Source organism: Salvelinus fontinalis, chromosome 10 (genome assembly GCF_029448725.1).
Source record: "Salvelinus fontinalis isolate EN_2023a chromosome 10, ASM2944872v1, whole genome shotgun sequence".
NCBI classification, from domain to species: Eukaryota; Metazoa; Chordata; class Actinopteri; order Salmoniformes; family Salmonidae; genus Salvelinus; species Salvelinus fontinalis.
Window position 1 is genome coordinate 17780513 of NC_074674.1, and position 13000 is coordinate 17793512.

The 13000-nt window shown below is 43.8% G+C and overlaps 1 protein-coding gene across 1 annotated transcript in view; it reads right to left on the bottom strand.

Moving 5' to 3' along the window:
• The window catches only part of LOC129863726 (collagen alpha-1(XI) chain-like), a 132801-nt gene that overhangs the window by 82950 nt on the left and 36851 nt on the right, over positions 1-13000 (bottom strand). The window contains exon 2 of the mRNA XM_055935923.1: positions 8778-8945. Coding sequence (XP_055791898.1) covers positions 8778-8945 — 168 coding nt within the window. The remainder of the gene's footprint in view (positions 1-8777; positions 8946-13000) is intronic.

The following is a 13000-nucleotide window of genomic DNA, read 5'->3' on the forward strand; positions in this document are numbered from 1 at the left end:
AAGTCAAATTGATGTATTGTGTTCGAGGTTTCCTGATGTTTGTATCTAAACCAAAGCAGATCATTTAAAGATTGTTCTATACATCAGTTGGGGACTCTATAAGCTTCAATATGAAGGCATAAAACTAGCATGAAAGGGCATCCTTGTAGCTGTGTGGGCTAATATAGTCAAAATGTTTGCCTTGGGGTAAGTTTAACCAATGTCCATGGGGTAATGTGAGACAATGGTTGGAAAAATGGCAAGTTCCAGTTACGCAAATTGAAGTGTTTTCGCTGGGATCAATAACTTATCGCTGGGATATGAGGATGACAACAGGGCCCTGCCTATGTTCAAAGTGTTTTAAAAAGTACAAAGTGTTTGTTAGGTATTAAGCCTGTGTTTACACGATGCTTAAATGATTAAAACACAAAAAATCTATTGTGATTGTGTTGAATTGTATTTGGGAAATAAAGATAAACGTGGTATTAAAAACGTAGTGGTAATATTTCATTCGGTACAGAAATGTGTAGGCGGCTTAATAACTTACCCTGTCCAGCTGCTCAACTTACCACATACCCGGGTTAAGATGTGCCAAGAGACCACTTTTTTGGGACAAACTATGTTTTCAAAACTGTAATGTTAACATGAATTCAAAATGGCCATAGATAACCTTGTAATTACCAAAATTGCTGAAGATTCCAGTAACTTTCGGGAAAATGACTGGTAGTCTGACCAGTAGAGGTACAGTATGTACATGTTGAGAAAGCCAACTGTCCTGTTGGTCTGTTCTTTCAGACTATTTATAATCCCCCGATGAGAAGATGGGAAATCGCCACAGTACAGAAGCTCTCTGTTTCAGCCTCTCCATCTTCTAATAGTGAATCACTTCTTCCACATGTTTACTTAATTATAGCATCTCTACACTCGCTATTTTCCAGCTCATAGCTCACCCTCGTAAAATGTGGGTATGAGACAACATGTTCCCTAATCAAAAGGTGTTGTTGATTACATGATTTGGATGATCTGTAATGATCAGAAAGCATGTGCACGTGTGTGTGTGTGTGTGTGTGTGCACGTGTGTGTGTGCACGGGTGTTTGGGGATGTAGGAGGATGATGTCACAGTCACAATAAATCAGGCTTAGAGCCAAAGCCAAAGCTTAGTAGTATGAAGAGAAGGTAGTGGACCAAATGATCTCACTCCTGCCTTCTGGAAGACATTAGCTCTCTCTCTCTCTCTCTCTCTCTCTCTGTACATACAGTATATACACAGTTGAAGTCAGAAGTTTACATACACCTGAGCCAAATACATTTAAACTCCGTTTTTCACAATTCCTGACTAGTAAAAATTCCGTTTTAGGTCAGTACCTTCACTTTATTTTAAGAACATGAAATATCAGAATAATAGTAGAGATAATGAATTATTTCAGCTTTTATGTCTTTCATTACATACCCAGTGGGTCAGAAGTTTACATACACTCAATTAGTATTTTGTAGCAGTTCCTTTAAATTGTTTAACTTGGATCAAACATTTCACATAGCCTTCCACAAGCTTCCCACAATAAGTTGGGTGAATTTTGGCCCATTCCTCCTAACAGAGCCAGGTTTGTAGGCCTCCTACTCACACAAGCCTTTTCAGTTCTGCCCACAAGTTTTCTATGGGATTGAGGTTAGGGCTTTGTGATGGCCACTCCAATACCTTGACTTTGTTGTCCTTAAGCCATTTTGCCACCACTTTGGCAGTATGCTTGATGTCATTGTCCATTTGGAAGACACATTTGCGACCAAGCTTTAACTTCCTGACTGATGTCTTGAGATGTTGCTTCAATATATCCATATAATTTTCCTACCTCATGATGCAATCTATTTTGTGAAGTGCACCAGTCCCTCCTGCAACAAAGCACCCCCACAACATGATGCTGCCACCCCCGTGCTTCACGGTTGGGATGGAGTTCTTTGGCTTGCAAGCCTCCCCCTTTTTCCTCCAAACATAATGATGGTCATTATGGCCAAAAGGTTATATTTTTGTTTCATCAGACCAGAGGACATTTCTCCAAAAAGTACAATCTTTGTCCCCCTGTGTAGTTGCAAACTTTTGTCTGGCTTTTTTATGGAGGTTTTGGAGCAGTGTCTTCTTCCTTGCTGAGCGGCCTTTCAGGTTATGTCAAAATGGGACTTGTTTTACTGTGGATAAAGATGCTTTTGTACCGGTTTCCTCCAGCATCTTCACAAGGTCTTTTGCTGTTGTTCTGGGATTGATTTGCACTTTTCGCACCAAAGTACATTCATCTCTAGGAGACAGAACGAGTCTTCTTCCTCTGCGGTATGACGGCTGCTTGGTCTCATGGTGTTTATACTTGCGTACTATTGTTTGTACAGATGAACGTGGCACCTTCAGGCATTTGGAAATTTCTCCCAAGGATGAACCAGACTACAGGTCTACAATTCTTTTCTGAGGTCTTGGCTGGTTTCTTTTGATTTTCCCATGATGTCAAGCAAAGAGTTTGAAGGTAGGCCTTGAAATACATCCACAGGTACACCTCCAATTGACTCAAATGATGTCAATTAGCCTATCAGAAGCTTCTAAAGCCATGGCATAATTTTCTGGAATTTTCCAAGCTGTTTAAAGGCACAGTCAACGTAGTGTATGTAACCTTCTGACCCACTGGAACTGTGATACGGTGAATTATAAGCGAAATGTTCTGTCTGTAAACAATTGTTGGAAAAATTACTTGTGTCATGCACAAAGTAGATGTCCTAACCGACTTGCCAAAACTATAGTTTGTTAACAAGAAATTTGTGGAGTGGTTGAAAAACTAGTTTTAATGACTCCAACCTAAGTGTATGTAAACTTCCAACTTCAACTGTATATATATAAATCAAATCAAATTTTATTGGTCACATACACATTGTTAGCAGATGTTAATGTGAGTGTAGCGAAATGCTTGTGCTTCTAGTTCCGACAATGCAGTAATATCTAACAAGTAATCTAACAAATTCACAACAACTACCTTATACACACAAATGTAAAGGATCAATAAGAATATGTACATATAAATAGGCAAGATGCAGTAGATGGTATAGAGCAGTATATACATATGAGATGAGTGATGGAGGATATGTAAACATTATTAAAGTGCCGTTATTTTGGGTGACTAGTGATACCTTTATTAAGTCAATTTATTAAAGTGTCCAGAGATTATTTGAGTCTGTATGTTGACAGCAACCTCTCTATGTTAGTGATGGCTGTTTAACAGTCTGATGGCCTTGAGATAGAAGCTGTTTTTCAGTCTCTCGGTCACAGCTTTAATGCACCTGTACTGACCTCGCCTTCTGGATGATAACGGGGTGAACAGGCAGTGGCTCGGGTGGTTGTTGTCCTTGATGATCTTTTTGGCCTTCCTGTGACATCGGGTGGTGTAGGTGTCCTGGAGGGCAGGTAGTTTACTCCCGGTGATGCGTTGTGCAGACCGCGCTACCCTTTGGAGAGCCTTGCGGTTGAGGGCGGTGCAGTTGCCGTGCCAGGTGGTGATACAGCCCGACATGCCAAATTTCTTCAGCCTCTTGAGGTTGAAGAGGCGCTGTTGCGCCTTCTTCACTATGCTGTCTGTTTGGGTGAACCATTTCAGTTTGTCTGTGATGTGTACGCCGAAGAACTTAAACTTTCTACCCTCACCACTACTGTCCCGTCGATGTGGATGGTGGGGTGCTCCCTCTGCTTTTTCCTGAAGTTCAGGAACATCTCCTTTGTTTTGTTGATGTTGAGTGAGAGGTTGTTTTCCTGACACCCCACTCTGGGGGCCCTCACCTCTTCCTTGTAGGTCGTCTCGTCGTTGTTGGTAATCAAGCCTACCACTGTAGTGTCGTCTGCAAACTTGATAATTGAGTTGGAGACGTGCATGGCCACGCAGTCATGGGTGAACAGGGAGTACAGGAGAAGGCTGAGAACGCACCCTTGTGGGGCCCCTGTGTTGAGGATCAGCGGGGCGGAGCTGTTTTTTTCCTACCTTCACCACCTGGGGACTTCCCATCAGAAGGGTGCATTCTCCCATCATCACCCAGGGCCTGAGCTTAATGACGAGTTTGAAGGGTACTATGGTGTTAAATGCTGAGCTGTTGTCATGAACTGCATTCTTATATAGGTATTCCTCTTGTCCAGACGGGTTAGGGCAGTGTGCAGTGTGCAGGCGATTGCATCGTCAGTGGACCTATTGGGGCGGTAAGCAAATTGGAGTGGGTCTAGGGTATCAGGTAGGGTGGAGGTGAAATGCTACTTGACTAGTCTCTCAAAGCACTTCATGATGACAGAAGTCAGTGCAATGGGGCGATACTCATTTAGTTCAGTTACCTTAGCTTTCTTGGGAACAGGAACAATGGTGGCCATCTTGAAGCATGTGGGGACAACAGACTGGGATAGGGATTGATTGAATATGTCCGTAAACACACCAGCCAGCTGGTCTGCGCATGCTCTGAGGGCGCGGCTAGAAATGCCATCTGAGCCGGCAGCCTTTTACTCACTTTGGCCACGGAGCAGAAGAGTCCACAAGCTTTGGTAGCGGGCCGTGTCAGTGGCACTGTATTGTCCTATATATATATATATATATATATATATATATAGAGAGAGAGAGAGAGAGAGAGAGAGAGAGAGAGAGAGAGAGAGTGCAGGTGTTCATCAAGGATCTCTCTGTACTTTGCTCCGTTCATCTTTCCCTCGATCCTGACTAGTCTCCCATTCCCTGCTGCTGAAAGACATCCCCTCATCAGACCAGAGTATCTTGTTTCTCATGGTCAGAGAGTCTTTAGGTACATTTTGGAAAACTCCAAGCGGGCTGTCATGTGCCTTTTACTGAGGAGCGGCTTCCGTCTGGCCACTCTACCATAAAGGCCTGATTGGTGGAGTGCTGCCTTCTGGTTCTCCCATCTCCACAGAGGAACTCAGGAGCTCTATCAGAGTGACCATCGGGTTCTTGGTCACCTCCCTGACCAAGGCCCTTCTCCCCCTGATTCCTCAGTTTCACCAGGAGGCCAGCTTTAGGAAGAGTCTTGGTGATTCCATGCTTCTTCCTTTTAAGATTGATGGAGGCCACTGTGTTCTTGGGGACCTTCAATGCTGCAGACATTTTTTATTACCCTTCCCCAGATCTGTGCCTCGACACAATCCTGTCTCGGAGCTCTACACATAATTCCTTTGACCTCATGACTTGTTTTTTGCTCTGACATTCACTGTCAACTGTGGAACTTTATATAGACAGGTGTGTGCCTTTCCAAATCATGTCCAATCAATTGAATTTACCACAGGTGGACCCCAATCAAGTTGTAGAAACATCTCAAGGATGATCAATGGAAACAGGATGCACCTGAGCTCAATGTCGAGTCTCATAGCAAAGGGTCTGAATACTTGTGTAAATAAGGTATTTCTGTTTTGTATTTTTTGGACATTTACAAAAATTTCTAAAAACCCGTTTTTTGTTCTGTCATTATGGGCTATTGTGTGTAGATTGATGAGGTAAGAATGTATTTAATCAATTTCAGAATCAGCTGTAACGTAACGAAATGTGGCAAAGGTCAAGGGGTCTGAATACTTTCCAAAGGCACTGCACTTTCCAAAGGCACTGTATATCCAAAGAGAATGACTGGAGCAAAATATGGACAACGTCATAGACCTCCACTAGTTATTAAACCACTCTAAACCGCAGGGCTTGAGAACTTCCATTTCTTAAAATTCTGGAATCTTAAAAGCCTGGAATGTATTTTTCAGAGGTTCTACTATGCTTCCAATGTTGTTTCGTAAACGCAACATGCAACAATTTTACTAAGTTACAGTTCATATAACGGTTAGAGTTGTGGTTGGTCCTTCCTAGAGTGTTGCTTGAGACTATTTCATTAGGCTGGAAGTAAACAGAACAGAGGCCCAAGTTTAAAGCTTTTAGCCTCTATATTGATGTCAAGGTAAACAGGACTTGTTTGGAGAGCATTGTGTCTGAACTCAGCTCTGAATTTAAGCCTTTAAGAAAACCCTTGATGTGGATCAAACATCCGCTTGGCCAAGCCTCCTCAAGGCCTCTTCTAGGCCGCTCAAAGAAATGCTGTGATCAGGGAGACATTCTTCACACACTTGGCTGTCAACCAACTGGATTTTCAGTCAATTTAACTCACAAGAATGGGATTTGAGGATTTTCTCTCTCTCTGCCCCCTACTGCCGAATCCGATCCCCCTCTCTCTCACACACACACACGTGTTTAGAGCTTGCAAGAAGCGCTTTTCACTGTACGTGTGCACTTGACATCAAAAACTTTTTCCAACTCTTTCTCTAGCTCGACCACTTGAAATTCTTGGGAATTTTCGATAACACATTCCAGAGAAATTGGGCTTCTGTCTGGGTGACACAGTTTGACGGTTCTGCACTGTTTGACAACCTTCGTAAATAAATATGCCGGCCTAACCCAGAATGCAATAGAAAGAGATGTTGGCTAGCTAGCACATCTCTCTGAGCGACAGTAACCAGGACGCACCAGAGTGACAGAAAGAAAATATAAAACAGACTAAAAGAAAATACAAAGTAATGAAAAAGCAGCCGTGAAAGAGAAGAGAGGGTAAAAGACAAAGAGAAAAAAAGAGGAGAGGGGCGAAAGAGAGGGAGAAAGCAAGGATAGAGAACGAGAGTGCTGCTGTGGACCACAGAACAGTAAGCCAAAGCCACGTCAGCACAATAGAAGGGAAGGAAGAGTGGAACCCGCTCTTCCCTCCCCTCTGTCCGTCCCCCTCTGCCTCTCCCTCAATCCTGCCACCCCTTCCAGACCTATCAATTTTACTGGAATAGGATTCCCGCTGAATGTGAGCTTGAGGTTTCCAAAATGGAAGAATTAGTATGCCTCTATGACTGTCTGCCCCTCTCTTCTTCTTTTTTTCCATTTTCTTCTTCTCTTTTTTAGTGTGTCTGAATTAGAAACAGAACGAGCTCCATCTTTATTCAATGCAGATGTGCACAGACGGCACAGACGCGAGGAAGATTGTAAAGGGGGGGGGAGAGAGAGAGAGAGAGAGAGAGAGAGAGAGAGAGAGAGAGAGAGAGAGAGAGAGAGAGAGAGAGAGATCGTGTGTTATGAGCTGAGGAGGCTGGTGGGAGGAGCTGTAGGAGGTCGGGCTCATTGTAACGGCTGGAATGGCATAAATGGAATGAAGTTAAACATGTGGCTTCCAGACGTTTGATGTGTTTGATACCGTTCCACTTATTCAATTGCAGCCGTTACAATAAGCCCGTCCTCCTATTGCTCCTCCCACCAGCCTCCTCTGGTTCTGAGGTACGGCGTTATACAGAGCTGATCTTGGACATTGGAGTAGAAATATCAGCCACTCAACAATGATCGGAAGGCACTTCACTGTACTTGCGCACGTGACATTAAAACTTGTAAGGCCAACAGGCTTGAAAAAACCACAACCTGACAAGTCTATAGAGTTTGGCTAACGTTCAATCCAAACACCCCACCAGAGCTGGGGCTTACTGAAGTGAATTATGGCGCATGACTCACTGAGAGATCGTGGGAGAGGTGGCGGTGGGAGACTGTTTGCGAACACGGCGCGCGTGTTTCAAGTTTCGCGTTTTTAACGTCACACGCACAAGTACAGTGAAATGCCTTTCTTGCCAGCTCTAACCCCAGCAATGCAGTGAATAATAACAATGTATTACTAGAAAAAAGCACAGGAGAAATAAGAAATGTGAAAAGTAAGCATACTATATACAGAAAATATGTGTTTCTGGAAAGCATAGAATATTGCAGTCCCGAGAGTCCCGTTGGTAGCGAACCCGCGATCGGAGGTCATCCATCTTATTATTAAGTGTCCACAAGGAAGGAGGGAAAGGAGTAGAAAGGAGGGAAGAGGTGGCCAGTTTTCCCTTCGCCTTAATCTCAACAGGATCCCCTCTCTCTTGCCTCTTGTAACGCCAGCGTTTCCTCTTGGGAAGAATTGGGTTGGAATTACAGAGAGACCCGGGCAGATGAGTCGAAGTAGAAGTCCGAATTGGGGTAATAAACTGCCGATCTGATCTCCAAGAGTTCTTGTCGGTTGTAAGAAATAACCGCTTGTTACGTTACATGAAAATAGACTCAAAATAAACGGCAAAATAATCACAAAATAGCAAAGTTGGGTCGGAGCTTGCATAACAGTAGCCATCTAGTACGGCCCCGTCTTTGATATCTATGTGTGTGTGGGGTTCTAGGAGTGTGTCGGGGCCTATAGTGGCAGGTGAGTCTTCACATTTGGCCCACCCAATCTGCAGTGCTGTAAACTATCATGTCATCATGACGCAATGGCCAATAAAACAGATAGCTAGTTGGAAGGGGAACAGAGGCGCGTGGGGGGATGAGGAATGGCACAGGTGGGAGGAAAAGAGACAGGTCTTTTGGGAGTTACTGCAGTCAGGGACTTCCCAGCCAGGTTAGGACATTACACCAGTGTTTTACAGTAGTTTTATTTATGGACTAGGGGTCAACGAGTTCATCTGAGTCAACGCCCAAAGGTAGGGAAGAGGCCATGAGCAGCCAATAGGAACAGACTTGGTAGAGGAGAGGCCACGAGCAGCCAATAGGAACAAACTTAGCTAGGTGGTATCTTTAGCATCCCACTAACAAGCATTGGATGATATTTCAGTAAACAAGGTCAACTGTACATCGGAGTAGTAGAGGACGGGACGATCGGAGGAGATAGTGAGGAAGACATGAAAGAGAGGAACAGGTGTCATTTCAGTTCAAAGGTCAAAGGAGATCAACCAATTAGTGAACGGTCGTGGTCAGGTACTTACCAGGGTACAGTTGTTTGGTGGGGGCGCTGAGCTGGGCTTCTTTGGATACTCTGTAGGCCACATCGGCGCCTTTCGTTGACTTCCTGTGCGCGCAGAAACCTGTCGTTTTCGTAACGCCCTCAGGTAAACTGGGGAAATCTAAAATCTTCAAGAGGTCCGCTGGCTCCACTACAGAGGGAAAGAGGGAGAGACAGATTGTAGGTTGGACTCATATAAAGACACTCATTTCAAATTCAAGACTCACATCTCTCAATAATCACAATAAAGTATACCACAGCACAAATCCATGCCACCCACAGCGGTAAAAGCCCCCCACAACAGGAGAGACTGTCAGTATCCATTCCAAGTAAACCAATTATTCAGGCTGTAGACAGATGAACAGATCCTCCTTTCACTAGCCATTAGCTGGGACCTGCTTAAAGTACAGCAGGTGCACTCCAGGCGCCTTCTTTCTGTTCACTCTCTTCTTTCTATCCAGTCCCCTCTTTCTATCCAGTCCCCTCCCTATTCTCTCACTGACGAGACAGGGGGACAGGTATATGAACACCCTAAACTGTGAGAGTGTGTCTTACACTCTAACCACAGATCTAGGATCAGATTAATGTGCCCAATTTCCAAATCTTAACCATTAGGGGGTTTTAAAAAAAAGATCCGTACTTGAATAAGGGATAAAGGCAACTTCTATGCCAAGTGTGTGGATGCTATGACGGACGAGAGGCATGACAGAGTCCATCTCTCCATCCCTTCATCCACCTATTCGATAAAGCTCCAGCTGCCTCCCGCTTCCTTCCCACAAACATGCGATTAGCACTCTCTCAGGCCGGGCCGTGGGGTTTCCTCCGGAGCACTGCAGGGGCAGGAGAGGTGCCGGGGCAGCACAGTTGCGTCAGGACCGGGTGTGACGTTTTGGTTGAACCCGTGACCCTACGCATGCTTGCCAACATGACCCCACACAAGCCAAGAACAAAGAGCTGTGTCCGCAGACAGATGCTACGCCGTAAGAAAGGAAGTCTTTCATCGACTTCATGAAAGGAAGGCAACACATTTACGCAACGTCATTGCGTAAATGTGATGTCCTATTGAGTAAAAAAAAACTTGAATAAGTCTTTTGAATTTACACAAATAAAGTCCAGGGAGTTCACACTGGCCATCAAAATGCGTCAGATTTTTGAGATAATATGATTAAATATGAGTTGAAGTAACACGATTATTTAGTAAAGCCAAAATATAAGCGTTTCGCAAACATTTCATGTTAAACATTGTGCAACGTATTTGAGCATTCACAATTTGAACCCACTTTGTTGAGCACAGTGCCCAGTCCACCAGCAGTAACGGGGTCAACCTGCAAGCGTTACAGGGTGTTGCATTTGCCTCTGTCATTAAGAATAGCGACGGTGGGAATGGGTCGTCTCGTCATTGAACATCCGTATGTTTGACGTGTCAGATTGCCTTTCATCATTATCATCATCATCATTATCATTATTTCACACCGCTTGGCTACAGCAAGCTGCTTATTAATACGAATACAGAAATCGACTTTTCTTTCTTCAGACATGCATACAACATTATGTCAAAGAATCATAAAGTAAGAAATGGTTGAATTACCCACAATCATCTAAAAATGAAGCCACGTGGCAAGTTGTTGCAAGAAATTCAAATGATTAAATATAGAGAAATCGGATCAAACGTTTAGTAAATGAAATCACTTAAAATAATTACTTAAATATTTTGGTCAAATGAAATGAACAAATCAGTTGTTTACAGCGTACTGATGCTGCAATGTTCTCTGCCTCAAGGCTGCTGCCCAGAGCATAGGCCCGGTACTACTCAGAGCAGAGTCCCGCTGAAGGTCTAGAGACAGGAGAAGGGATGGAGACAGGAGAAGGTATGGACCCATGTAGGGACTACATAGGGTCTAAGTGAGGGGTACAGGGTGGTCAATACAAAATGGAGGTGATTTGAAGGTAGTAAGACAATAGAAGGGACCGTTTATCGCAAGTTTTTAAGAACCAAAACCAAGGCAAAAGCACGTATTCTCTGGCGCTGCGTTTTCATTCTCGTGTTCGGATGAACCCACTCCAACAAGGCTGAGAAAGGCTCTCTTAAATATACACACACACACACACACACACACACACACACACACACACACACACACACACACACACACACACACACACACACACACACACACACACACACACAGGTAAAAACAGGGAGGATCGGGTGTCCGGTCAGCCAGGACCACAGACACTTAATCAGTCTGTTCAGAGCGGAGCTATCAATATCCCCAACCATCTGAGAGAGAAAGTATGGAGGGAGGGAGCCCCACGCCACACTCTAGCTGGAGGTCATTACACAGGGCTCTCACGTGCAGTACAGATCAATCAAAATAAACTATTCCAGCTCTTAACAAAATTCCAGATTCAAACAGACCCACGGACACACACGACCATCGATCACTGTCGCCCTCCACAGCTGTAGGGGGAATCGTTTCCTTCGTAACTTCCACATCGTCTACCGCCGACGATATCACTGCTTCACTGTCAGCTAGCTACAGAAAGCGTTGAAAATGTGAGCTCTTATCTGAATCTGGACAGGCATCTGACCCGTATCACACGCAGCACGAACAATTACCCCACACATACATGTAAACACACCTAACGACACTCACGGTAGGTCAAAACGCAGAGCGATACATACGGTATAAACACAGACAGAGAGAGAGAGAGAGAGAGAGAGAGAGAGAGAGAGAGAGAGAGAGAGAGAGAGAGAGAGAGAGAGAGAGAGAGAGAGAGAGAGAGAGAGAGAGAGAGAGAGAGAGAGAGAGAGAGAGAGAGAGAGAGAGAGAGAGAGAGAGAGAGCTCTTCCATATGGGTGTGCTGATCACGAAGAGGAAAATAAGTGGGAATGGAGTCAGATGAAAGAATGTGAACTATGTGATGATTCCCTTTCCAACTCTCTCTCGCTCTCTCTCTCTCGCTATCTCTCAATTCAATTTCAATTTAAGGGGCTTTATTGGCATGGGAAACGTATGTTTACATTGCCAAAGCAAGTGAAATAGATCATAAACAAAAGTGAAATAAACAATACAAAATGTATAGTAAACAAAAGTTCCAAAAGAAAAAATACATTTCAAATGTCGAATTATGTCTATATACAGTGTTGTAATGATGTGCAAATAGTTAAAATACAAAAGGGAAAATAAATAAACATAAATAGTGGTTTTTGTTCTTCACTGGTTGCCCTTTCTTGCGACAAAAGGTCAAAATTATTGCTGCTGTGATTGCACACTGTGGTATTTCACCCAATACATATGGGAGTTTATCAGAATTGGATTTGTTTTCGAATTCTTTGTGGGCCTGTGTAATCTGAGGGAAATATGTGTCTCTAATATGGTCATACATTTGGCAGGAGGTTAGGAAGGGTAGCTCAGTTTCCACCTCATTTTGTGGGCAGTGTGCACATAGTCTGTCTTCTCTTGAGAGAGTCAGGTCTGACTTCGGCGGCCTTTCTCAATAGCAAAGCTATGCTCACCGAGTCTGTACATAGTCAAAGATTTCCTTAATTTTGGGTCAGTCACAGTGATTAGGTATTCTGCCACTGTGTACTCTCTGTTTAGGGCCAAATAGCAATCTAGTTTGCTCAGTTTTCTTTGTAAATATTTTTGTAAAATTCTGCATGCAGAGTCTCAATTTAGTGTTTGTCACATTTTGTGAATTCTTGGTTGGTGAGCGGACCCCAGACCTCACAACCATAAATGCAACGGTTCTATAACTGATTCAATACTTTTTTGCCAGATCCTAATTCGTATGTTGAATTTTATGTTCCTTTTGATGGCATAGAAGGCCCTTCTTGCCTTGTCTCTCAGATCGTTCATAGCTTTGTGGAAGTTACCTGTGGCGCTGATGTTTAGGCTGAGGTATGTATAGTTTTGTGTGCTCTAGGCAACAGTGTCTAGATGGAATTTATATTTGTGGTCCTGGCAACTGGACCTTTTTTGGAACACCATTATTTTTGTCTTACTGACATTTACTGTCAGGGCCCAGGTCTGACAGAATCTGTGCAGAAGATCTAGGAGCTGCTGTAGGCCCTCCTTGTTTGGGGACAGAAGCACCAGATTATCAGCAAACAGTAGACATTTGGCTTCAAATTCTATCAGGGTGAGGCTGGGTGCCGCAGACTGTTCTAGTGCCCTCGCCAATTCCTTGAAATATATATTG